This window comes from Fusarium mangiferae (assembly GCF_900044065.1).
Source record: "Fusarium mangiferae strain MRC7560 genome assembly, contig: FMAN_scaffold001, whole genome shotgun sequence".
In the NCBI taxonomy this organism is placed as follows: domain Eukaryota; kingdom Fungi; phylum Ascomycota; class Sordariomycetes; order Hypocreales; family Nectriaceae; genus Fusarium; species Fusarium mangiferae.
The window spans coordinates 4,459,855-4,485,541 of record NW_024573921.1 but is presented as its reverse complement, the minus strand read 5'-3'; the positions used below and the strand labels follow the sequence as shown (position 1 = coordinate 4,485,541).

Sequence of the window (25,687 nt, the reverse complement as noted above, 5' to 3'; positions counted from 1 at the left end):
GACTCCTAATTGTATGAATAGTGTAGCTATCGTCTTGGCGCTTATCAACTTGGTTTCCCTTTTGCAAAAGGCTGATAATTACAATGCCTGTTCTCACTGGTGGTAAATCCTTGTAGGGTTGCTTTTCCTTGTCATTATGTAATTAATGCCACTATAAGATGGCTTTTAAGATGATAGTCAAGCCTTTTTGGACTTCAACCTTATTTGTTACACCCTTCTTATACAGGAATTCCCATTTGGTAGGCATACACTCAATCGAGATCGCACACAAACAACGCCTGCTCACTAAGATCTTGTAAGCAAACCACAACAAACTCTACTTTGTCGAAATGGCGGTCATCCCCGAAGCTGCTACGATTATCCAGCGCAAGAAGGTGCAATACTGTCGCTTCGCTGACTCCAATCAATGGGACCGCTTCGATAGCATCATGCTGCCCAACGCGACATTTCTCTTTCACAATCAAGACGGCAGTGTGATCATGAAGGGAGAAGTTGAGTACTCGTGGTCATCTACAAAAGATTGGGTGGCGTTCTTCGAGAATGAGTTCAAGACGATGCAGACGATTCATATTGTCGGGCCAGCGGAGATGGAGCAGATTGCACCTGATGAGATCAAAGCCATCTGGGCTGTTACGTATCATGCTGGGACAAAGGGACATGAAGGCGGTGTTCATGGAACAGGCGGTGGGCATTATCACGAGACATGGAGGAAAGTTGGGGATGACTGGTTCATGGAGAGCTTGAGAATGGAAAGACTTTACTGGAAGGTATTGAGTGTTTAATCAATTCATTCAAGACGACTAGATATATCTACTACATCTATGAAGAGCCATTCACTCCGTTTGTGCCATTTGCCTTTTTGGCTTCAGAGGCATCCTCAGCATCAACGCCTCTATACTCAAAATACTCACTCCATTCACGATCATTGATCAAATCCTGAGCAAGCCTCTTCTCATAGAAGATGGCAAGCTCGCATCCCTCATCTGACTCAGGTGATGGGTCGCGAGGTGGGTACACAATGATAACACCCTCAGTGATGCGATCGAGTAGGTGACGGTATGTGGCTGGCTTCGCGAAGCCAAAGTCTGCCGAAGCGATGTTTGCATCGCGATGATCAGTCTGTAGAATAGACAGCGGGGGCTGTGCATCGACTCGGGTATTTAGCGACGTCTTGTCGCGAATGTTAGCCACCATTTCAAGTGTCTTGTCAAGGTTCTCTTGTGTGACGCTGTTGGTCAAGCGACGGATGTACGATGCCAACTCTGACAGCGACCACTCTGACATTATCTGCGCGACAGTTGGTTGTGTAACAGGCGCAGTGGGAGACGTCACAGCGAACATAACATTATGCTGGATGCGCGTTGGCACCTTTGGACTGTGCATTCGTCGTCTCATATCAATCGCCTCACACCAGTATAAAGTCGAGCTCGGATCGGGGTTGAAGACGGGCGCTCGAATACGCGTGAGGTTACGCCAAATGAAGGCTGAGAAAGCGTCGTATGTCGAGATCCACGTTCCGTCGGTGGGAGTGGCCTTGGTTTTGAGTTCGGCTGCTTTGCTCTTGGGGAGATGGAAGAGCAGAGACATGCCGACTTGATGAGCGGGATGGCGCTCTGGGGGAGCTGGGCCATCTATCTTTTGGTCTTCTGGGGGTTCTTGCTTGATGAGGCGCGATACATCGAGGTTGAGAGGATCCCAGCTTGGGTGCTTGGTGCCGTTCACATCAGCGTAGCAGTTCTCAGCTAGCTGATGAACGAAGCCTGCCCAGCCCATCACATCGTTGGTATAGTGGTGATGATGAATGTTGAAGACAAGACCACCGCGGATGAAGTTGGCCTTGAAAGCTGACACGACAGGGCTGTTGTCGGGGTGTGCTTCAGGCTTCTCACTATATGTCATGGGTGGTACACTCCATTGCTCAAGATCCCCAAGCGTCACAGCACTAAAGTTCGTCTTCTCCAGATCCTCAAACGAAGGATACTTATCCGCATCCTCGGGTACGTCAAGCCACTGCACAAAGAACCTCACAGTACTATCCCTCTTCTTGGTAAACGAGTGACCACCGCCAGGATCCTTCTCAATGGTCCCACAGTAGTGTCTCGCCTGCGCCAACGTCCTCTCCAGCCCAGCCTTGAGGATCTCAGCGGCTCTCTCTTTCTCCGAGTCCTCTAGCTTGAAGAAGAGGGCGTAGTTGTTGTAGCTGCAGACGGTGAGGTAGTCGAGCGTGGTGACCTTGAAGCGTTCCTCTTCCGGGTCGTTTTCCCAGCCAAGTGGGTGAAGATGGTAGACGTGTTGCTTGGGCATGGCGTGGGGCGCTTGGTGGATATGGTGAGATGTGTGTGTGAAAGTATGTGTGATGGGGAAGAGTATGGGTGTGAGATTGAGCTGGATTTATGAGCCTGGTAGCCGAAAGTGGGTTCTTGGCAGTATGATTGTGTGGCCACTTTCTTCTTAGTTGGTTTTCCTAAGAAGGTATCAGCATTAACAGTGAGGGGCTTGCTATACGAAAGAAAGGAACTGAGTTTTTGGCTGCATAGAATCGACGAAAAAGTTGAAACAATAGTCTTGAGAACGACCAGCACGGTACATGAGGATGTGGCCTGATCCTTCTATGCAGCCAAGGCTCTTGAACCGAGGCAGCGTTACGGAAACCAGGGAGCTGGTTCTCCGACCATTATCCAAGGATATGAAGTGCCGATCATCTGCAGATTTCTGATGAAGATGTTACCAACAATGCCAAGTCAGCCAAGTTCATGCAACCAACAGGGAACCAGGGGTCAAGGAACTTTAAATTCTGGATCGGGACGTTGACGGGAGCTAATAAAAAGTCCGCGCCGTCTACTATGCAAGAGATCAGACGTCAAGAGCCTTAGCTTGGATACTATAAGGAAGCAATAAAGTCTCTTTAACATATTTATGGCAGTGAGTGGAATGAGATGATGGGGGGGCCGATATTTGGGAACAGCTGTCTTGGCCCGCAGACGGGTGTAACATTTCCGATAACCGGGCAGTCAGCGTATATGCATCTGTTTAGATTTGTTAAGGATCTGCCCTGCTGGAACAGGTTCGAAGCGTTTTCTTGAAGGATTCAAATTGCAGTGACTGATCACATGTTGTTGGTTCACCCCTGCTTGCGTTCTTTTCTCATGGTGGGTGGAGTACCTAAATCCTTCCGGGTGCCGTTTTCCAGTCTGAGTCGCATCTTAGACAATCTCTCGTTTTGCACTCACAAAAGGATCATTTTACTGCTATATGGCTGCTAGTCACTCATAGCTTCACTTGGGTTCCTCCAATCGACGCCAGTGACTCTCTAGAGTAGTTAAACCCCGCGTGGTTTGGGCCAAGTCTAGCCAGGAACAGATCATAAACTTAATTGCTCGTTTGACCAAGAAATGGCATGAGCTTGTAGCCGAGGTTCCACCATATGGAGTTCATTCTCAGCCTAGACAGGGTCATAACCAGGCTTTTCAAAGGCGGCACCAACGTCCCGAGCAAACTTGTGAGAAAATTATCACAAGCTGCCACCACGAGCCCCCGGAACTTTCAATGTCTAACCCGCTGCAGCCAATGCTACCAGATTCCGATGAGCCAGGATTTCGGAAACTGGTAGCTAGTCTTGGATATGATCGCCAGGAGAACACAGACAGGGACATTAACGCAAACGGATGTTTCAATCAATAACTCAATTACGGCTTGCACCGACAAGCCCTTTGAGTAATAAATGACCTTGTAAATAGGTAGTTACTTGCTATAGCATCACGTCCAAAAGCAATTACTGTTTCGCCTCCCGGACCCGAAATACCGGGGTTCAGGCTCGCCACGTTTGGTACATACCGAACTCTCCTTAACATGGGGCATCAAAGTCTTTCCGTAGGATCGTTAAAAGTCAGCTTGTTCCTGGACGTCTTGTGCCTGAAGATCAAGAGACCTTGTTATTGTCCTGTGCTTTCATCATGGCTACCATTGATCTGGACGGACCGGCCCTTGCGCCTCCAAAGGGCGAGGTGTCGAATCTGAGCGATCCTCCAAATCAGAATGGTCTGGCTTATACTGTTCTGATCCTCTGTGCGGTTATTACCACGATATGCTTCCTTCTGAGAGCTTACGGGCGGGTTTATCTGCTGAAGAAGTTTCAGACTGAAGAGAGTGAGTAGGGCGCCTGATCCTTCCCGAGTCATGGCTAACGGAGTTTGAAGTTCTCACGACCTTGGCATATGTATGTTTGATCCTTTGACAGTGCTTTACATGATCTCTAACAGAACCAAGGGCAATTACTGGGGTGCTGCCTACGCGACGTTCAAGATGGTGGATACGCCTGGATATTTCGTGCATCAATGGAATGTCCGCCTCAAGGATGTAATTCCCACAAACTACGTGAGTATCCCTCTACCTAAACTGCACAACCACAAAGGCTAACATATATCAGTGGGTTCTCATCTTTGGAGTCTGCTACTCCTTCGTCCTCCCATTTCTCAAAATCGCTATCCTCGTTGAATGGTGTCGCCTCTTCGTGCCGAAAGGCACAAGAACAAAGAGCATCTTCTGGTGGGGGTGCATGATCATTGGGTTCGTCCAAGCTACGTCCAACACCGCTATTGTCGTTGCTCTGAATATGCAGTGCAACCCGCATGAAGCCATCTGGGACTTTAGAATTCCTGGTGCCAAGTGCTGGGACTTGCATAAACTTCAGGTCGCATCTGCTACGATCCACTTGTGCTGCGATATTGCCATCTTCTTGCTACCCCAGCAGGTTATCTGGAAGCTAAAGATGTCTTGGAGGAAGAGGATGGGTGTATCTGTAATCTTTGGACTTGGTCTACTGTAAGTGCACTTTTCGAGCTCATGATACAGCCACTAACACGGAAATGCAGAGCCTGCGTGTCAGCTGCCTTCAGATTGGCTGTCACAGTTAAGTATGGCAAAGCGGCCGATGCTTTATACGCCCTCGCCCCTCTAGTCTTCTGGGCCACCGCCGAAATGACCTGCGGCTTCTTCATCGTCTGCGTCCCATGTATCCCCAAGATTCTCAAAGAAACCGGAGTCATCCGCAACATCAAGCGTGCATTTGGCATAAGCACCGCTCCCACGAACCCCAATACTGCAGACCGATATGGCAAAAGTGGAACAAAGGGCTCACAGCTTTCGTCTACAGGCCCCAAGTCTTATTACAAGCTAGATGAGGATGGTGTGCCTTTGGGAACACTCAAAGGATCTGAGTCGACGGAGTATCTGCGGGACAATGCCAATAACGGGCAGGGTATTACTCGGACGACGCAGATCAAGATCATGCAGGATAATCGCTCGACAAGCGATTCGGAAGGTCATGCTGCGTTTCCGGCTTCTCAAAAGGCCTGGGGTGTATAGCGCATGAATGTTGGCCGATGTTGCATGAGCTATATAAAAAGGGTCGATTTGGTGGCATTGTTACTCTGTAATATGCTGCAGTTGGTGTAACATTTTGTATCATCTAGAAATAAATATATCTTAAGCCTCCAGATACCGAGGATGAATAATTAAAGAGGAACACTTCTCCCTTTCAGCATTAATGAGTATCCTTCAAGAATTATGCTTGCTGTTCATGAATACAGCACAAGAACTGATGACATAGAATGAGGCCATTTCATGTTACATCGCGCATACCGAGACGCAGGATACGTCTGATCGTCGTCTAAAAATCCCTATTCGACCAAGAACGAGAAATCAACCTTGACAAGGAGATGAGAAATGAATTCGTAATGCAAACCAGTGATGATATGATGTTAGTCCTCGCTAGGAGCAAAGTCTCATCAATTGTCTCCACCAAGCAGGGGATAATACGAATGGTAGGGTGATGGGCAGGGATGAGTGCTGATCTCTTCAGGGGTTGGGATTTCCCGGAAGTTTTCCTAGCTTCCTCTCCCGTCGCTCGCCTCGGAGGATTTAGCACAATTTACCCGACAGATCAGCGATTGCAAGTTTCAGGACTGCGGCGTGGTTTTTCGGCAGATGGATCATTACAGGGTAAGCTACGGACTTTCGGACATTGGCTATCAACGGTACAAGACCTTTCAAAGAGGGTTACCTACAGCAAGCGACGTGGCAGACGGACAAGTTCTAGAGTGGCCCTTGAAAGCTGACAGTATGGAGCAAGATCTATTAACTTCAAGCTTATGTTTCGACTATTTCAAGGCGTGCCGGCCCGCGTCGCCTTGTTTTAGCCCCCGAAAGCTAACCTGGAATAGCCAACTCGAGGGGCATTAATGCTAGACACCTTACGTGTTGACTGGTGTTTTCGTTAATCAAGCCTATTTCTGTTGTATACACATATGCAGGTCGAACTGGGCCTCTTCCACATCAAAGTTTATTAATGCATTAGCTCAACTCAGAATTCATTCTCTGAGGTCAAGGCCTGTTTTTCGAAGGATTCTTGTGCAGTAGCTTTAAAGACTACTACAAGATAGGAATATTTATCCGTTATGCAAAATGCCTCGGAGGAACTATAGTGGAGAGACAAGGTTACTAAGGTCTGTATTATCGAACGACCACATACCTCGATAGGATACCAGTAAAGTAGTTGGCCGATGAGAGTGACGTCCTTGGTCCTAAAGTATAGTAGTATGAATCTTGTCGTAGTATAGTACTAGAATTGACTGTAAATTTGATCCTCCTGAATGATTTCCAATTACCAAGGTATCGACGACAAGATGAGTGACATTGCAATTATTGGATACTCGTTCAAGCTCCCTCAAGGTGTCGAAGATGATGATGCCTTTTGGGATGTTCTCGAGAATCGCCAAAACTTGATGACTGACTGGCCTGAGAGTCGTGTCAAGATAGATTCATTTGCCAACAACAAGCATCAGAAGGTTGTAGTTCTTATCAAGCACCTGGTTCCTATCTGATACTGCTGCAGTGGAATGGAAAAGGAGGGCACTTCATCAACGACGATGTCGCCGCCTTCGACGCCCCCTTCTTCTCACTCACGGCCAAAGAAGCTTCGGCGATGGATCCGATGCAGCGCTGGACGCTGGAAGCTACTTACCACGCTTTCGAGAATGGTGGAACACCTAAACCCGTTCATAACGAAGGAGTACTAACTGTATGCCTTATAGCGGGTCTCCCAGTCGACAGTCTCAAGGGCTCTCGCACTGCCGTCTTCTCGGCCTCTATGCTAGAGGACTACAGTAGAATGACCGCCGTGGACCCAGATAACTTGGAGCGAACGGCTGCGACTGGAAGTACTGTCTCGTGTATTATTCCGAATCGTGTCAGTTGGTACTTTGACCTTCGTGGGCCAAGCATTCACGTCAACACTGCTTGTTCTAGTAGCTTGTCGGCTGTCGATATGGCCTGCAAAGCTCTGAAGAGCGGCGATGCTTCATGCGTAAGTCATAGCCTACCTCCACCTAATGATTGACTAATTTTTACAGGCTGTCGTGGCTGGTGCAAACCTTCTTCTTGATCCAAGCATCTTCCAGGTTCTGGCTAACCAAGGTTTTCTCTCACCTGATGGCGTTTGTTACAGCTTTGATGAACGGGCCAACGGGTATGCACGAGGTGAAGGAGTTATTGCCGTTATTCTGAAGCCTGTGCAAGCTGCGATTGAGAATGGTGATATGATTCGAGCTGTGATCCGATCGATTGGCTCGAACCAGGATGGCCATACCCCGATTCTCACACAGCCAAGCCCTCAATCTCAGGAGGAGCTGATTCGCCATGTTTACAAACAAGCAGGTTTGTCGATGAGCGAAACCCGATACATTGAAGCCCACGGTGAGTAACATCGTAGCCCGTCTAAATGATGAGCTGACGATGGAATCAAGGCACGGGCACACCTGTCGGTGATCCAATCGAGGTCAAAGCCATCGGGCGGTGCTTTCAAGACCATCGCTCTCACCTGGAACCACTCTACGTGTAAGTCGTCTCTCTCAGCGGGAGAAGAGCGTTGACTAATGGCACGGACAGCGGTTCAGTGAAGGCAAATATAGGACATCTTGAAGGAGCCAGTGCACTTGCAAGTCTAGTCAAATGCATCTGTAATATTACCTATCTACGTTTCAAGGCCAAAAGTACCTGAACTGACACTGCTAGTAATACTTGAGAAAGGAGTCATCCCTCCAAATGCGCTTCTTCAAAAGATGAATCCAGCCCTGAACGCGGACTCATACAACGTCACCGTAAGTACAGAATGTATAGATAGTATGCTCCCTGTTAACTGAAACTGTGTTAGGTGCCAACGAAAAGCATCGAGTGGCCTGCTGAAGGCCTCCGTCGAGTATCTCTCAATTCATTCGGCTTCGGAGGTTCAAACTCGCATATTGTCCTCGACGATGCACTTCACTACTTGCAGAATCGCGGCCTCAGCGGTATCCATAACACAGCCCTCGTCCCAAGGCCTGTAACCAACGGCTCAACTATCACCAGCGGACATGGCGCAGCTCATACCAATGGGGCCAACGGCACCAATGGGACCAACGGTGTCTCCAACGGTCACTCAGACGTCGGACATCACAAGCTTCTAGTATGGACTGCTGCCGACGAAAAGGCAGCCAAGCGCACTATCGAAGCTTATGACACCTTTTACAACGAGAAGGTATCAGGGAACAGCAAGAAGCTTGACTCTTTAGCATCTACTCTCGGTACACGCCGGAGTAACATGCTTTGGAGAGCTTCTGCTGTAGTTGACGGATCAACGAACCAAGTATTGTCAACTTCGAAGCCTATTAGAAGCTCGGAGGACCATGGCCTGGCCTTTGTGTTTACAGGTCAAGGCGCGCAGTACGTAAACATGGGCCTGGGTCTGGAACGGTATACTGTCTACCGAGAGACTCTAGAGAAGATCAGCGAGATTTACTCCAGCTTTGGGTGCTCTTGGAACCTATTTGGTAAGTACATCCTATGAATGACATCGTATATGCTTGCTGACGGATATGATCAGACGAGCTCAGCTGTGGCGACAACATCAACATGCCGGAGTATAGCCAGCCGCTTACAACCGCTGTGCAGATTGCCTTGGTCGACCTGCTCGCTAGCTTCGGTATCACCCCCATGGTGGTGATTGGTCATTCTTCGGGTGAGATCGCTGCAGCGTACGTATCATCAATACTCTGGAGTGCGAATGACTGTACTAAGTCGTCCTAGATATGCATCCGGCGGGCTGTCTCTAGAATCTGCTTGTACAGTGTCCTACTTCCGCGGTCTCTTGGCTGGAAAGCTAAGAGAGGCCAACACATCATCTCCAGGCGCCATGCTGTCTATCAACCAGGCACCGCATCACGTCTCGGAGTATTTGGAGAAGATAGGTGTCACTACAGCCAACGTGGCATGCATCAACAGTCCTCTGAATGTCACTCTCTCGGGGCCAGAAGAGACCATTGACAAGATCAAGTCTCATTCTGATCAAGATGGGATCTTCGCGCAGAAGCTCAAGACGGGAGTTGCATATCACTCACCGTCTATGAAAGCCATCGCGAGCGAGTATCTTGCTGCACTCGAAGGACTTACCATGAGAACGGATGGAACTACCATCCCAATGATGTCGTCTGTCACCAGCAAAAGTATTTCTTCAGATACACTAGCGACTGGTCAATACTGGGTTGACAATATGCTATCACCTGTTCGATTCGCCGAAGTAGTGCAGGTCATTGCAAACAAGAACTCAGCACGCAAAGTTGGCTTGCCTAACATTACTGACTTGATTGAGATTGGCCCTCACCCAGCCCTTCGAAGGCCCGTGAAAGACACGCTTGATGGGATGGCCGGTGCGGCAAAGGGAGTAAGATATAAGTACGCATTGCATCGATCCCACACAGCAGCTCAGACTACCCTCGAACTCGCCGGTCAACTATTCTGCCAAGGCTACCCCGTTTCCATCCCGGCAGCCAATCGACAAAGTATGAAGGAGAGGTTTCTAGTTGACTGTCCCAAGTATCCGTTCGACAGATCACAGCGATACTGGGCTGAGTCACGCCTAAGCAGAGACTTTAGGCTGCGGGAGGCTGTCAAGGGTGAGCTGCTGGGGGTGAGAGTTTCTGACTGGAACCCACTAGAGCCTCGGTGGAGGAACTTTTGGAGCACTGACTCATCTCCCTGGACTGGAGATCACAAGGTGACTTTTTATGATATAGATGCTGTGGCACTACTAACGTAGATCATAGATTAGTGATACTGTCCTGTTTCCAGCATCTGGCATGCTCCTCATGGCTATTGAGGCCGCTCAAGAGATGATTCCATCTGACCGTGCTGTCTTTGGGTATAACATTGAGAGAGCTGAGTTTATGAACCCCATGATTATGCCAGAAACTTGGGAAGATCGTCTCGAGACCCAGGTCCGCCTCCGAATTGCCGACAAACAACGTGCTCCAAAGTTCGATGTCACCATCTTCACTTACTCGCGCAATGAGTGGGTCGAGTGCTTCACTGCGAACATTTCGGTCGAATATCAGGATACAAATAGGCACGAGAAGCGACGAGTGAGCCACGAGCACATACGGGGTCAGTATCAGAAATTAGTTGAGATGTGTACTTCACCCATCGACTCTCGCGTCTTCTACCATGATGCGGCAGAGGCTGGACTGCAGTATGGCGATTGGTTCCAGCTGATGCGCAACATCAAGTGGGACTGTAAAACCTCAGCCGTTGCACGCGTTGATCTGTCACAGTCAAAGTTCAACATCAAGAGCCTAGTCCACCCAGCAGTCCTGGACCAAGCCTTCCAAGTTCTCCGAGCCGGCTCAGGCCAACAACCCGCAGCCAATGTCCCCATCAGACTCGAAAATTCATGGTTCTCCTCCAAAGCATGGAAGACACCTTCAGTTCAGTGGATGTGCAGCGCGACTCCGACCTCCCACGGTTACGGGGAGCAGGGCAAGGTCGTAGCTTTAGCCGAGGACGGAGAAGTCCTTTGCTGCATCGAGCGTGCAGTTACATCTGCTGTCTCGGGTGGAATAACCCAAAAGGAGAAAAGGCTGGTTTATTCAATTGAGTGGAAGCCACAGTTCAGCATGCTTGGCCCAGACCAACTTACACGATTATGCGCCGCTAATGCTGTGCCGAAAGACGATAGGGCAGTCCTGGAGAATCACTCGAAGCTTTGTCATGCACTAGAGATCGTAGCTGCTCGTGTGCTGAAGTGCATTGACGACCATAGAGTTCCGGCAGATTTGCAACGCCACCTTGAGTGGATGGAACACCACGTTAGCAAGCTATCAGCCGAACATCACGAGGAGGCAATAAAGATCAGTGATGAGGAGCTCGAGGCTCGCCTGGCTGAAGTTGACTCTGTCCTCCCGGCATGGAAGTTATACACAACGTGCGCACGAAAGCTACCTGAGATTCTCTCTGGGGAGCTTGATCTTCTGCAGGTGGTATTTGAATCTGACCAGGCCGACATCTTTTACTCAGATCTCTTCCGAAACCTCTGCGCTGATGGTCAGCTCAATTATCTACTTGACTTGGCGTCACACGAGAACCCAGCTATGAGAGTTCTAGAAGTCGGTGCTGGAACAGGTGGTATGACTGGACATGTCATATCAGCTCTACAAGAACGTGAGAAGCGAACTGGAGGATTGGCGTTTTCAGAGTATACGTACACCGACATATCGCCCGCTTTCTTTGAGACTGCAAGTCAGAGATGGCCAGAGCTCAAGTCCCAAGGCCGCATCACTTTCAAGACACTCGATCTAGACCGCAGCATCGATAGTCAGGGTTTTGAGCCTGGGTCATATGACTTGGTCATCGCGGCCAGTGTTCTTCATGCTACCACATACCTGGAAGCCACTATACGCAATGTTCGCAAAGCTTTAAAGCCAGGTGGTCGTCTCATCCTCCTCGAGGTTATCAATCCTGATGACATTGCTACTAACTTCATGGCTGGACTCGTACCAGGCTGGTGGGTTGCTCGTGAGGAATGGAGATCGCATTCTGCTGCTATACCAGAGCACCTTTGGGATAAGTGCCTCAAGGACAATGGTTTCTCAGGAAATGACTTGGTGATTCGAGACCATCAAGATGATCAGTGTCATATTATGAGTGTTATCGTCACCACCGCCAGTGAAGTTGAACAGGCGGTTGAGCAAAAGGTAACAAAAGGCCGTCTAGTCATGGTCATCCGTGACGAGGCGTCAACAAAGGAAAAAGAGCTTGTAGAACAGGTTCACGCACGAGTTGATCCAACAATAGAGACCCGTGCAGACGCTGTTCCATTCTCACTGGGTCCAGTTCAGGAGGGGTTGACCAATTTGACAAGTCATGATATTGTCATCTGCATCGCCGAAGCTCACAAAAAGCCTCTCCTCTCAGCTCTCTCGGAAGAACAGTTCAGCTGTCTTCAGGACTTGATCCGAAAAGTCTCGAACCTTCTCTGGGTCTCCTCAGCCAGCATCAGCGACCCGGAATGTACAGAGTATAGTGTCGCTCAGGGCTTCTTCCGTTCCATCCGCGCCGAGCAGCCTGAAACTCACATCGTCACCCTAGCAATGGGTAGTGAGATGGATCAAGCTTCACAGGCAGAAATCATCTCAGAGGTCTACAAGACAGCATTTGATACTGAAACGCCGTCAAACGAAGTCGAGTACATTGTTCGAGATGGTGTCATCACCACAGGCCGCGCGGTTCGAGATATCAGAACTGATACGGCACTACGATCCTTTGTTTCGAAGCAGCTACAACAGAAGCCTTGGGGTGAAGGGCCAGCGCTGAAACTTGGTATTAGCCAGCCAGGATCACTCGAGTCACTTCAGTTAGTCGAAGATAAATCTTTTGCGGAGGGACTCGGTCCTCATGATGTCGAGATCGAAGCGACGGCCTGGAGTCTAACCTCTCACGAGCTTGGCATTGCCCTTGGCCACCCTGAAAAGCGAACCGAGGAATTCGGCAGTGATTGCGTTGGCCTCGTCACCCGTATTGGGAAGAACTGCAGCACTACCATTCGACTAGGGGATCGTGTGGCTATGGTCTCTGCTGGATGCATGAGGAAATATCCTCGCGCAAACGAAACAAGCGTCTTCAAGATTCCCGAAACGCTCAGCTTTAAAGATGCTGCTTCGCTCACAATTCCCGCATTGACTGCCTGTCATTCAGTTCTCAATGTTGCACGCGTACAAGACAACGAAAAGGTCTTGATTCACTCAGCTGCAAGCAGTGCAGGCCAGATTGCAGTCAAGCTCACCCAGACACGGGGTGCTCAAGTGTTTGCTACTGTGTCAACAGTGGCTGAGAAGCAACTACTCATTAAAACAATGGGCCTGAGCGCAGATAATATCTTTGACAGCAATTCCCTATATCTTGCTCAAGATGTGATGAGAGTCACCCAAGGAGAAGGTGTTGATGTGCTACTCGACTTTTCTCGGGACAGTTTACGCACACCACTCTCTTGCATGGCCGATGGGGGACACATTGTCAGCCTTGGTGGTAGCAACCAGCCAGTGGCTTCTAACATGGCTGCAGAGATCATGTCAAGAAATCTCACCTTCTCTTCCATTGATATTATGCGTCTGAAGCCCAAGGTCTTGAGCCAACTGGCAAAAACAATGATGCAGCTCCTAGCTGAAGATAAAATCCAACCGCCCCAGCAATTACCAGTCTACAAGGTATCCGACATCAAAGGCGGTTTCAAGACACTGCAAGAGGATACCATCGAGCGTGTGATAGTAACCGCAGAACAAGGGGATATAGTTCCGGTAGGTCAATCACAGCCTGGTTGCTGCACTATTAGCTAACTCAAAACTTTACAGCAATTTGTTTAAGACCGTCGCCCATGGAAATTTGATGGCGATTCCACCTACTTAGTAGCTGGTGGATCTGGAGGTCTCGGTCGAGCCATTATCAGATGGATGGCTGACAGGGGAGCTAGACATCTGATTGTCCCTTCTCGATCCGGTGCAAGATCTGAAGCAGCTGCACAGTTGGTAGCCGAGCTGGCATCCCGCGGAATTAATATCGTTGCTCCCAAGTGCGATGTATCCATCCGAAAGGACGTTGAAGTCATGCTGGAGGAATGTTCCCGCACCATGCCCCTAATCAAGGGCTGCATCAACGCCGCGATGGTTCTGCAAGATGCCATATTCCAGAGCAACATGACATTCCAGCAGTGGCAACTAACCATACGCTCCAAGATCAACACCTCTAAGAACTTGCACCAGCTTCTTCCCAAAGATCTAGACTTCTTCATTCTTCTCTCCTCCCTTGCCGGCGTCGTTGGTCAGATAGCTAGTGCAAATTATGCAGGCGGCTGCGCGTATCAAGATGCACTAGCCAAATATCGGAGGGCGCATGGTCAAAATACATTGTCTCTCGACGTCGGATGGATGAGCAACATTGGCATCATTGCTGAGAAAGAGGCGTATCAGCGTCAAAGACAGACGTCGAATGACATGCAGCCCATCGATGACAAGGAATTGCTTGCACTACTGACTTTATGTTGCGACCCGAATAATCCGATCGAGTTACCGCCGTTGTCTGAGGGACAAATCCTTTTTGGTCTGCGAACACCCGCAGATATCCTTAGTGAAGGCCAGAAACCTCCAGCTCTTCTCGAACGACCTCTTCTCAGCGCATTCTCATTCTTAGCAGGCAACAACAATACACCAACCCAAGCTGTTGACCACGCCGAGAATGCGAGAGATGTATTCCAAAAGTCCTCAGATGCTAGAGAGCGGCAACAAGTTGTCATACGAGCCATAGCCGCCAAGCTTGCGCGGGCCATGTCCATCTCGCCTGATGACGTTGAGCCAAGTAAGCCACTCTCGTCGTACGGAGTAGACTCGCTGATGGCGGTTGAGTTGAGGAATTGGATCAACAAGGAGTTCAGCTCTACGGTGGCTGTGTTCGATATCATTGGCAGTATATCTATTTCTGGGGTGGCAAAGGTCGCTGAGATGCGAAGCTCGATTTGAACAGCCTTCAAATTTCGGCATAGTGTAGCTTATGGGCGTGATTCTGTCTTTGAAGTATATGAGGTGCAAGAGCAAGAAGCACAGTTTCTTTCCAGGCAGTGTTATAGACTTTATTAATATCAGATTGTTAATCTCTATGAGCTCAAGTTTAGAACTTCATCCTGTCCAACTGTCCTCGCTCCTCTCCAAGCACTTTCCTACTTGGCGATGACAAGCTGGCCATCAGGGGTATGGTTAATAGTGACAACAGGTGAGCGAACATTAAAGTCAATCTTAATTGGCTGCCTTCCAAGCTTGGCGGGATCCAGGAGCTGTCCAGTCTGGAAGCTGGGACCAGTAGCGACGTAGAAGACATTAGAGGGCTGGACCTGGTACTGATTGCCAGGCTCAGGCCTGAATGTAGCGGTTGCTACGCGGTCGTTACCGTCAGGAGAACTGGCGACACCAACAAAGATATTATCTATTGTCATTTAGTAAGTACCAGTACCATTAGGTTTTGATGGTTGACTTACTCTCAGTGGCGATCTCAAGGGTAAAGTCGTTCTTAGTATCAACTTCGAAAGCACCGGAACGGGCAGTGTCGTTGTTGGCAGCTCTATCAATAGACGCATTTCCATTGGCAACAGAGATGCTGAGAGTAGTTCCAGAAACCAGACTACCGTCGCCAGCCGTAGAGCCCAGGGTGACAGGCTGAGCTTGGGAGACGAACGCCTTGGCACCATCCTTTGCACCGCCCTTCCACTTGCCAACTATGGCGTAGTAGTTCTTCCACAACTCAAACTCGGCGGTGGCACCATCAGGTGTGCCATCGGCAGTTTGGTAGGCATTGGTCCAGATGCTAGACTTGGAGATACCGGTGACCTCGGGCTTTTCTGTGAAGAGGGTGTAGTTCTGGGAACTTCCCGATCTGTTGTTGATGACGATAGTGAACTTGTTGACCATTTTGGCGGTGCTAATGGGGTATCAAGAAGAGTCCGAACTGTGCGTATATAATTAAATAGGAAGGAATACTGAGGGAGATGCTGAGTTTTGGAAGATACATGTTGACGATTGATCGAGACCTTTATATACTAATTTCCTGTCGCTCATTGACGTCTTTGATGGTCTCACTTTGAGATGCAATGATGAATCTAGTTCTGGATGCAATATTTCATGGGAGGCTGGCGCAGCAACTGCAAGCTAGTTCGCACCATTGGCTCACCATGCCGAAAGTGGAGGGCAAACACTCTAAGCGCGAAGCTGAAAACTGCATATCCCTTGAGCTAGTGACCAGACTATCAACTTCGTATAAACTACGGTCTAACCCCTCATTTAGTCAACTTTGGTCAATTTCCTCTCGCATCACACAATCTACTCTTTCCATCTACAGCAATCCCCTCAATATGAAAAGACCTCTCCTAGACATGCACGTGGCTCCCTCTTCGTCATGGTCGACGAATGACAAGCCACGCAACATCACAATCACAAACTCCACCGGCAGCACTCAGAGCTACGCCCTGTTCGCCGACACGCCAAAGATCACACCAGGCATACCCGTGATCAGCAACAACATCATCCTAGTCCTGCGCGGCGTAGCTAGTGCCTCTGGCCAAGCGTACTTTACGCTCCCCAAGTCTCCCTTCTACGCCGTCTGCGGCACAAGCTACGGTGGTGAGTCCACAGTCGAGACTACAGTCGAAGTTCTGGATTCGAGACCTGTTGAGGTTGGGCACAAGGCGGATGACCAGACGTTGGTAGCGGGTACTACGCTAGAGCTAGTCATCAAGAGGGGAACGCCCAACTTTGCGAACAGGCCTGATATCGTGCCTTCTGGCCATGAGGGATGTTTCTGTATTCGGACCAGCAGCGAGTTTACGCATAGTCAAGCACGTGCAGGCAAGTCTAGATCCCAACCCCTCACTCATCCCCTGCGCTAAGACTAACACCGCTAGGGGACTTTGTCGTCGGTGTCTCGCTGTTCAAGAAGCTATCGCGCTACTTCGGACCATTTGCTACGTTCAGACCCGCGCCTGGGGCTGAGTATCAGATCCAGCCGCTGAATCGTTTCTACCTCGCTGTTGGAGATTACGATGTACGCTCTCCTACGCCGAAAGGTCTTGAGACGAGGAGCTGTCTGATTGACTTTAATGTTTTGGAGTTGGATAATGTGCAGGTTCATCATACGGAGACGGGCCGGTTGTTTGTAAAGTCGGATTTTAATGAGGATTGAGGGGGCATGGCTGCATGGGCCGGAGATCATGGGACGGGATGACCAGCTGGATCCTTACGCTCAATCCAGCATTTGTAGCCAGCCACAGAGTCTACATGTATCAATTATATGCCGAGTGAACCGATCTGGACGATATTAGCGCGTCGGGGTACCATAAACGACTGAGCGATGTATGGCATCCACCAATGCCTTCCGAAAGAGAACGATCTGTTCCCAAGATCTTAGATAGCGTGTATAAAAGGTTTACGCTATCGATCAGTATTTGAAACATCCATAGCGTATTTTCAGCTGTGACTGGCTAGTTTTAGTTCCTCGCAGGCGCTATCCCGACTACCTGGGAATCTTCCCCGCTCCCGTCCAATAGTGTATTTCTTAGCGCACCAGAACAGTCTGGAGCTGACGACTAGCCGTCTTATGAAAGACAGGGCGCAATGGATTGTTTCCGGATGAGAGGGGTTTAGATCTTGTTACCTAGTGGCTCCCATGGCGGGATCTCCGCGATCGGTTAATCGGTCCGCCACTAGTCTTGAGGCTTTTGGGCATGATGCAGCAAACATCGTGGGGTAGGATATATGTTCATCACTTTGCGAGTAGGAGCAAACAAAGTCAGAGGAGTCTAGGCAGATATCGAGCAAAATTCGATGATTTAACAGCGTCAAGAACATTTCAGCAATTGGATGGTCCAGACTGCTGATATACGTTTCCTGCTTCCTACATCATTACCATGAGCCGTTTCTTCTGCGTCAAGATATACAGCTGTGGCAGTCATTCGTCGAAAGACATCAATCTATAGGCGACCTTGTGTAATAAAAAGTCTATTGAGTGTTTATGCATAAGTAGTATAGAAGAATGGTAGTCACACCTAGAAATGGACAAGAACTGAACAAACTTTGCTACGCCTCCTGCCACGGCATGATAAGAATCTTTTGCATGTGGCGTCTGCGTAGTTTCTGCTATATCTACCGCCATCTGTTCATTGGTCTAGCTACTTCCATTAGCATCAGGAATGTCACAAACTCTTCCTATAAACGTACTCGTAATGCGCCGCTGCGATCTCAGTTCTTTCCACAGCATTGATGGCTAGGCAGGCAAGGACGGTCTGGTATATAAGGACCAGCGTGCGGGTTTGCACCGCCCTTCAAGCCTGAGTAGTTAATGGTCCCGCCATTCGGGGCAGCGACGGGCACTGCCAGGGCGCCTGAGACCATGGCGAGAATGGTAAGAGTGAAGAACTTCATATTGAATGAGAGACTTGAGGTGAGCTAAAGAAAAGAATGAATGGGTGTGAAGTGATGCTATGTAGAGAAAAGAATGGTGACAAATGGGAATTAAATAGCTTTTCTAACGTCGTATCGCTCTAAGATGACAGCGGGACCGTTGAACCTTATAAGGCTTGACAGTTATGCGTGTGGTCTCGGGAACGAGATATTGAGTTTTGATGTATTCATATTACTGGTCATGTCTCGAAAGTCTAACTCAACTCAACGGTTACAAGTGCCGAAGTTCATAGCAACGTCTGTGCTTCGTATTTAGTCCAGTAATAGCTACCAGCGTGGCCTCAAGTTGTATGGTCTGATTATCTATTAAATACTCCATTACTCTATTAACTTTCAATATCAACTATCTCCACTCCATGTTCCTGCTGAATTATCTCCCGACTCGTCGTAAGCATCTGAAGGTTCTCGCAAATGCCCTCTGTCGGTGAGCCCAATTTCTTCATCAACCGCAGCGCAGGAAGCCGAATACTCAAATCAGGGCACTTCATTATTGTAAAGAAGAGCATTGGAGTATATGCAAGTTCGAAGCTGGACTGTTTGGAGGACCGTTCACTCTGCCAGCTCGCTAGTTGCAGCACCTGGCGAAATGTCCCCATGTGCTCTTCATATCGGAAGTCGGCACTTAACTCGAGGTAAGAAAGTTTGAGACGCATAAAGAGTGACCTCTCCTGAGCTTGGTATAGTAAAGAGGTGGTATCGACTTCGAGCTTTTCGAATAGCGTTTGCCAGGTCTGAAGATGAGCGCCGACGGTGTTGTACTCTTCTGTCATGTCGAAAACGACGCCGCGATGTCTCATGTGGCAAAGTCGTACCACTCGGTTAAAGATATCGTCCATCATGTATTGCGCGTCTTCCATGCAATAAAATTTGGTTGGAATCATATAAGTCAAAGCCGGCATGCTCTCGCTCTCAATGTCCTCCGGGCCAAAAAGCATGGGCACAGCGGTCATGCGTCTAAAGACAGGCATTAAGTACCGTCGAGCCCAAGGATTGCTGCACTTTTCCATGATTGCGAGGCCATGTTGGCAATGTTGCAGTGCAATCTTGTTATTTGCTAGCAAGTACTCCACACAGATGAACAAGATGCAAACGAGCAACACAAGAGGTTCACTGTGAATCGTCTTGAGACGCTGAATGGCCTTTGTATAGTGCTGCAGAGCGAATCTCTCCGTGTTTGGCGCCACACTCTTCCCCTCCGACGATTCAAACAACGAGCTTATCGATAAGATGGTATGTTTCACGACGGCCTCTGACTCGCTGAGCTGCATCACAAGATGGGTCCAGAAGTAGCCATCCCTAGCGCTCGACAAACGCGGCGAAATGACACTGTGAAAATACCCAAGCGCCCTCCGTTCCTCGACTGGGAGCAAGGCTTGCGGATCGATGGTAGAGACACGCGGCAAAAGCATCCGGCCATGCGCCAAATCTCGTGGGTTGATCTTCTGCATAAGCGCGTAGCCGTCGCATTTCCGACCAGTGCTTGTGCAGCGATGACAAGCGGGCTTTTTCTCATCGCATTTGACTCTTCGAATTCTAGAACAAGATCCCGTTAGAGGCGGGCACTAGTGTTTCAGAGACTTGATTCTGCTTACTTGCATGTCAGACAGCCTGTTTTTACCTTGCAATGCGCTTGTCGCATGTTTTTTTCGAGCTGATGATGCTTGGCGTAAGCACGACGGAGATTTGTTAAACGAGGACGCCAATAAAAGTGGTGTTTAGACGCGTCGAAGGATTCTGGGCCTGCTTTTAAGGAATGCGGTTTTCGCTTGAGGTTTTTCGGCGGGTTCGGCGCTGGTAGGAATATCATCCTTGCTCAGGTCGCTATGTAATATTTAAGAGAGTTGGGATCGACGGGTAGGCTTGACCTTTTTGGGGGTTAACGTGTTTCAAAATGCGAGCATGCCAATGAGAGCCGTTCGCTTGTCTGTGTATGGGCCTGAGCAAGGATATGTATAGCCGGGGTGGATGCTTTGGCGTGTGCTCTAGGTCAAACTTCACCCTGTATTTCCATGAAATATCGAAATAATTAAAGTACACGATCAATGAACTACTTTATTTCTAGGAAGGGTTAATTAACCACTTCATTGTTAAACTAGACCACTGCTTTTCAGAACCTCATGTCACATGAAAGTGCCGCGAAAGAATCCATTGAATACCCGCATAACATGATACCACAAACAACCTACGAACCTGATCAAAAAGCTGATCGAGTTCGCCCATAACCAGATACGAAAGAACCAGATTTTGTGCCAGTATGAATCTCCGAGCCACCACAGTATCTTCAGACTGTCGTTCAAGACGATAAGACAAACAAAAATGTTTGAGAAAATGTATGACGCGAGTAGAATTGTTCGGAACTCCATCATGGCGTCTGCTACTGCGAGAACCTGGGGGCGCTTCTTCTCCCGATTTGTCGTTTCGTCTCCAGCGGCCAATCGAGAAAGCGCCTGTTGATACTCGGCATTTCTAGCTTCGGGCGTCTCGTCCCGCTGTGCCTCCGCAGATCGGATATTAGGGTCTTGATCAGAGAAGGTGAATCGTCTCTCAATGGTGGCTGGTCTTGGACCTTCTTGTCTCTGGCCAGCTTCAGTGTCTTCATGGCGACCTTTTCTCCCCCAGCTGACATCATGTGTGTTGCTGAAAGCGTAGATATTGAGAATGTTGACATAAGATGATGATATAAACAGAAATTGTGCAAAAGACGTAAGAAGGTGCCAAGGATCAAGTGCCAGAAGAGCGCTGAGAATATAGACGCCGAAAACGGAGAATGCAGCGACGATGATGGTGCCTTGCCCAATGTCGGCATAGAAGTCTCCGATATAGGCGTAGTTACTAGATCCAGTATCATCGGCCTTGTAGTCAGCGACACGTTTGACCAGATAGATCAGATTCATTATCAGGTAAGCCTGGATGAGTCCGAAAATGGCGAATGAGATGATGTAGCTAATTCGGTGATTCCTTGGACGACTTCCGAGAGCGAGTATGAACTGGAACAGGACCGTCGCGAGGTAAACAATTTGGATAACGGCATTAACGATCGGCGTGGCTTTGCCGAATGGGAATCCGCCCGTTGGCGCACCCTTTGGAGGATCGCCCGAGATGCTATTGATGGTGAATGTCGAGAGGAGAAATGCTGCCAAGGAGAACCAAGCCAGCACAAGAGCCAGAACACTATGAAGGAGAGGGATGAAAAAGGCCAACTTGCGCATTCGTGAGTGATCTGACCTCCACAAGTGTCCACATCTCTTCAAGACATAAATAGTCGAGAAAAACGCTCCATTGAGCCATCGCCGCCTTTGGTTGATGAAGTCTGTTGTCGTCATGGGGATGTCAGTAGTGGCGGTGACTGGAACATATTTTAAGAGCCAGTGCGTGTTTGGCTTGCTAATGATCCTGAAGCAAATGACCCTGTCGTCTGCAAGATGGCGATTAAGGTTGACGGGGGATAGGGATGGGCGATCGCGATTATGGCCTTGGATCCATGTTGGGTCGCCAAGAAGCATATCTTCAAGGGGTTTACCAGCACTACCCACGTATCTATACAGTGATTGTACGTCAGCATCGCCTCACAACAACCGATGTTGTTGCACAAACCTATAAGCCGAGCACGCCCCAGGCAGGAGGGACAGAAAGCCTGTTGCTGATTCGAAGGTCCTATCAAGCTGGAATCCAACCTTGTACTCAAAGTTCTGCGCCGCGACAATAGGATTGAGAATATTCAGCCAGTTCCCGCCCATAGAACACGAGATCTCGCCACAAGCTGCTGCAAGCATAGGCTCCAGATCGAATTCCTTCCACAGCTTGAAGAGTGCCCGCTTGCCAAGCTTTGTACCAACGTCGAGGTGCACCGTGATATTTGGGTTCAAAACTTCAGCGAATCCATTGTACAGCCATCGGTATGAGTTAAGCTTGCCGCAGTTCGAAGCCTTCATAAGCAGCATTAGTTGTACCGGAAACTTCATATTGGAGGTTTTCCCGTCACCGTCTGTATATGTCTCGCAGCCGAGATGCGTTGCTAGTTGAGATGTAAACTCAAACTTCGCGAAGATTAGATATCCATCGGCTACGTACACGGCAAATAAGACTTACAAGGTGTCCCGTGACTTCCTCTCCCTGCTCGGTCGTTTTTCTGCACAGTCCATTTTGGTACAGCCCAATACTCGTCAGAACGTCGAGAACTCCAGGATCAACGGACTCGATACCGTCGATGAGAATGCAAACCACGACTTTAGTCCAAGAACCCTTTCCCCAAATCCTTGACTCGGGGCGGATATTTAAATACCATAGATTCTGAACGATACTCTGCAATGTACGCCGAAGGAGGTGCTTCGGCTCACTGTAAACCGTGATGCCGACTAGAATTTCTGTCTGGCGAGGGTACGTGAATTGCTTGGGACGCAGATGGTGTTTTTCGTTGAACTCCTGGGGATCAGTCGATATGGGTGTATCTACAAAGCAGGTTAATCAACAACATGAACCACGAAGAACCTGTGGAGTTAGAGTGCTTACAGGTCAGATGGGCCATCTCATAGACATTCTCCTCAGCAGTTGAATCGAGATTGAGGCCAGCGGCTTCCGCAAGGTCTGAAGGAATGGGCACGTGGACTTGAGAGTTGGATGCATTGCCAGTGGGAGACAGTAATGTGTCATGCCTTGCGACGTCTTGCAGCTCCGTGCCTGCTTAGGCTCAGTAATGAACGTTTACTGTTTAAGAGAGAACACACCATGGTTAGGATCTTCGACGTAGGCGGGAACCTGTGGGAATAGAGGTGTCCGGTCCGACGTCGACATTGCGGTTCCAGCGAGCACTTTAGCGCCAAGTAGTCTAGCCTGCCGGCTCTACAAGGCTTTCAGATGGGACTTGGGCTTGATGATGTGTAGCGACAGCTCAGAAAGTCTACCGTCTATTTCGAACGGATGTGCTCCTCCAAATATGCGACTTTCGCTTCAAAAACTTGTCAAGGTCTGCATTCCAGCAGCGCCTCGACCGCGCTATTTGCAAGCCTTGTGCGGCTGAAAGCTCATATTTGCCTTGTTTTCGTAGTCTGCCTTGTGAACTCGTTCGATCCAATCACATTGAGGATCTACCGCCATATCCAGAGTGACAGAATAATGCGGGCCTAGCTTACACCTCACTGTGACTAGCTATTTCCTTTCTCCATGGCCACCAGGGTCACGGGTCCAGACCGACACAAAAGCACTCTCAGTGGCTCTGATGGGCCACGTTAGCAAAATAGACCCTGTATCGCTTCGCGACTGGCTTTGGACCCATGTAATATTGTGATAGAGGCGGAGTTGCCGTTTTGTCATACTACGTACTCATGTTTTCTCGGGGTAACGTATGGCCGTGGCGGATTTCCCGACCTCAAAGTGTTCTCATCCACAATTACGGGAATAGCTAGACACATTCAACCGACCGATCCACTACTACGCGATCCATAAGAATGGTCAGCTGGAATACTCAAGATGGACCCGTACCAGCTGCCGAAGCGAAGTTGCGAGCAGTGGTCTACGTACCCGAGTAATTTGTTGCGGTCTGACCAGCGGAGCAACGTACTCGAAAACTATCGCCTCGCTCTAGACGCGTCAGAGCGACAACTTTTCCAGGCCTCTTAGTATGACGGACTACACGATTAAGGTTTCTTGAAGCCGTCTGAACTTCATTGTTGAAGTCGCAAGGGTAACTTGCGACCAGCACAAAACAGGTATTAGCAGGCAACTTCACCGAGACTCCCGCAGTTTATTGACGTGACTCCACATTGTAGGGATGCAGAGATATGTGCTGGGCTGAAGCATATACTAGGCGAAGAGGTGAGATGGAAGACACCGCAGCAGCCCAATGGTACGGACTGGATCAGCTGCTTATCGGCGTGCAATCCTTGCGCTTGTGGAGCATGTTGAAAGTCGATGCAACGTAGTATTATAACATGTTAGCCAGTTGAACTGTCGCAATAGAAAAAAAAAGCCTATAGTCGCCCTAAGCTCTCACAACATACATAACTACTCACTACTTACTGCTACGGGACCCCAGGTTCATCTGCCAGATGAAGTCTCTGCATCTAGGGAAGACCTTGAGAAGATGGAGGATCCTGTAGAAGGAACTACAGTATCTTCCTAGCTAGTCCACCTAAGATTGATTGCAGACCAACCTGTATCTTCTGCTAGCTAATAAAACATTATTCATTAGGTTATGAATGAATGTGATTACTTTAGATACAATTAAGTTCTTTGATTAGTAGAGCATCTTGGGCGCCATGTGCAAGCATAAGTTCACATCAAACGGCCAGCTTTGAAAGGTCTACAGCTAATAAGATACAGGCATCGAGGTGAAACGGGACAAAATAGGTTCACCTACGATTTTCATACGAAAAAGGTAATTTCAATCGCCATTACAATCTTTAGACGCGTATCAAACTACAGGCATATGTGGTGCCTATTATTGAGGCCTTGAAATCATAAGGGAAGCCGAGACGAAAGAGGGATATCAGATCTTCCCACTCAGCCATCCTTGTGCCTGGCCTTTAACCAAGTGGGAATGGGCTATGTTAGTCTCAACGCCGTTTATCCCCGAGTAGTCCCTAATCGTTATATAAGTCTTCAGTGGAGTTTTCAGGCCATAAAGTAGTCAAAGGAGGGTTTTTGCGCATGGTTATACGAGGGATTGACATTGGCTACAAACTGGGCCTCTGTCCATGCCTTCATTCTGAGATGCTACAATGTCCCACCAAGGGAATTATTCTTTACTAAGATAATTCAGGGTTTTGGGTATACATGTCAATATTTCACTTATGTGAGATACATGCTTATCGCTAGAAAGTGGTGTCTAGTCCTAAGGGTTACAAAAATATAAGTTTTAGCTTATGCCCTGATTCCTGCCGATTCTTAATAACCGTTGCTTTGAATCCCCTCTACATGCTACCTGGTCTTACTTACTCGACGGAAAGTACTGTAATAACTAAGGCTGGAACTCCACCCTTCTTGATGACATTACTTAGCTTCACTTTTGGTAATGGCGATATTATCTGCGCTGTTTACCTCGGTTCAGATCTTTGTCCACCCAGCGAGTGAATGTATAACCCATATTATCGTATCGAGCCTCCTCGCAACTACCGCATAGCGTCCTTCTGGATCTTACGTTTATTCTCTATCTAGTTTAGCCTGCTTGCTGTATATTTAGGTCTGGCTACGCATAAAAGTCTTGACGACCAACCGGCGGAGAATGCTACGGTCCAGCTAATCACGGGTAACTAGTGTATAGTAACAGTACTCTCATAAAACCTGCTGTTTACCAATTTTGGAAAAAGTTTAATCGTTTAAGTAAGTTTATT

At 48.7% G+C, this 25,687-nt stretch overlaps 8 protein-coding genes across 8 annotated transcripts; 4 read left to right on the top strand and 4 right to left on the bottom strand.

Moving 5' to 3' along the window:
• Positions 1–329: 329 nt before the first annotated feature.
• Positions 330–782, top strand: FMAN_01977 (uncharacterized protein; the record flags this gene model as incomplete). The annotated part of the gene is made up of 1 exon (XM_041825056.1): positions 330–782. One exon carries the CDS (start codon positions 330–332, stop codon positions 780–782), a length of 453 nt encoding a protein of 150 aa, XP_041677326.1.
• Positions 783–819: 37 nt separating this feature from the next.
• On the bottom strand, positions 820–2,304 carry FMAN_01976 (related to Tri201-trichothecene 3-O-acetyltransferase; the record flags this gene model as incomplete). The annotated part of the gene is made up of 1 exon (XM_041825045.1): positions 820–2,304. One exon carries the CDS (start codon positions 2,302–2,304, stop codon positions 820–822), a length of 1,485 nt encoding a protein of 494 aa, XP_041677325.1.
• Positions 2,305–3,953: 1,649 nt separating this feature from the next.
• Positions 3,954–5,364, top strand: FMAN_01975 (uncharacterized protein; the record flags this gene model as incomplete). Its single annotated transcript, XM_041825033.1, has 5 exons — positions 3,954–4,146; positions 4,197–4,216; positions 4,267–4,374; positions 4,427–4,821; positions 4,872–5,364. 5 exons carry the CDS (start codon positions 3,954–3,956, stop codon positions 5,362–5,364), a joined length of 1,209 nt encoding a protein of 402 aa, XP_041677324.1.
• Positions 5,365–6,683: 1,319 nt separating this feature from the next.
• Positions 6,684–14,873, top strand: FMAN_01974 (polyketide synthase; the record flags this gene model as incomplete). Its single annotated transcript, XM_041825022.1, has 12 exons — positions 6,684–6,845; positions 6,893–7,037; positions 7,092–7,363; positions 7,410–7,752; positions 7,803–7,893; positions 7,945–8,015; positions 8,071–8,156; positions 8,210–8,864; positions 8,918–9,068; positions 9,121–10,087; positions 10,137–13,662; positions 13,726–14,873. The coding sequence occupies 12 exons, from the start codon at positions 6,684–6,686 to the stop codon at positions 14,871–14,873; spliced, it is 7,617 nt and encodes a 2,538-aa protein (XP_041677323.1).
• Positions 14,874–15,070: 197 nt separating this feature from the next.
• FMAN_01973 (uncharacterized protein) lies at positions 15,071–15,815 on the bottom strand (the record flags this gene model as incomplete). Its single annotated transcript, XM_041825011.1, has 2 exons — positions 15,071–15,333; positions 15,386–15,815. The coding sequence occupies 2 exons, from the start codon at positions 15,813–15,815 to the stop codon at positions 15,071–15,073; spliced, it is 693 nt and encodes a 230-aa protein (XP_041677322.1).
• Positions 15,816–16,255: 440 nt separating this feature from the next.
• On the top strand, positions 16,256–17,082 carry FMAN_01972 (uncharacterized protein; the record flags this gene model as incomplete). The annotated part of the gene is made up of 2 exons (XM_041825000.1): positions 16,256–16,748; positions 16,805–17,082. The coding sequence occupies 2 exons, from the start codon at positions 16,256–16,258 to the stop codon at positions 17,080–17,082; spliced, it is 771 nt and encodes a 256-aa protein (XP_041677321.1).
• A 1,603-nt stretch (positions 17,083–18,685) lies between these two features.
• On the bottom strand, positions 18,686–20,166 carry FMAN_01971 (uncharacterized protein; the record flags this gene model as incomplete). The annotated part of the gene is made up of 2 exons (XM_041824989.1): positions 18,686–19,892; positions 19,952–20,166. The coding sequence occupies 2 exons, from the start codon at positions 20,164–20,166 to the stop codon at positions 18,686–18,688; spliced, it is 1,422 nt and encodes a 473-aa protein (XP_041677320.1).
• A 313-nt stretch (positions 20,167–20,479) lies between these two features.
• Positions 20,480–23,150, bottom strand: FMAN_01970 (CHS-3 chitin synthase 3; the record flags this gene model as incomplete). Its single annotated transcript, XM_041824978.1, has 5 exons — positions 20,480–21,896; positions 21,954–22,396; positions 22,449–22,807; positions 22,869–23,036; positions 23,084–23,150. The coding sequence occupies 5 exons, from the start codon at positions 23,148–23,150 to the stop codon at positions 20,480–20,482; spliced, it is 2,454 nt and encodes an 817-aa protein (XP_041677319.1).
• Between the last annotated feature and the right edge of the window lie 2,537 nt (positions 23,151–25,687).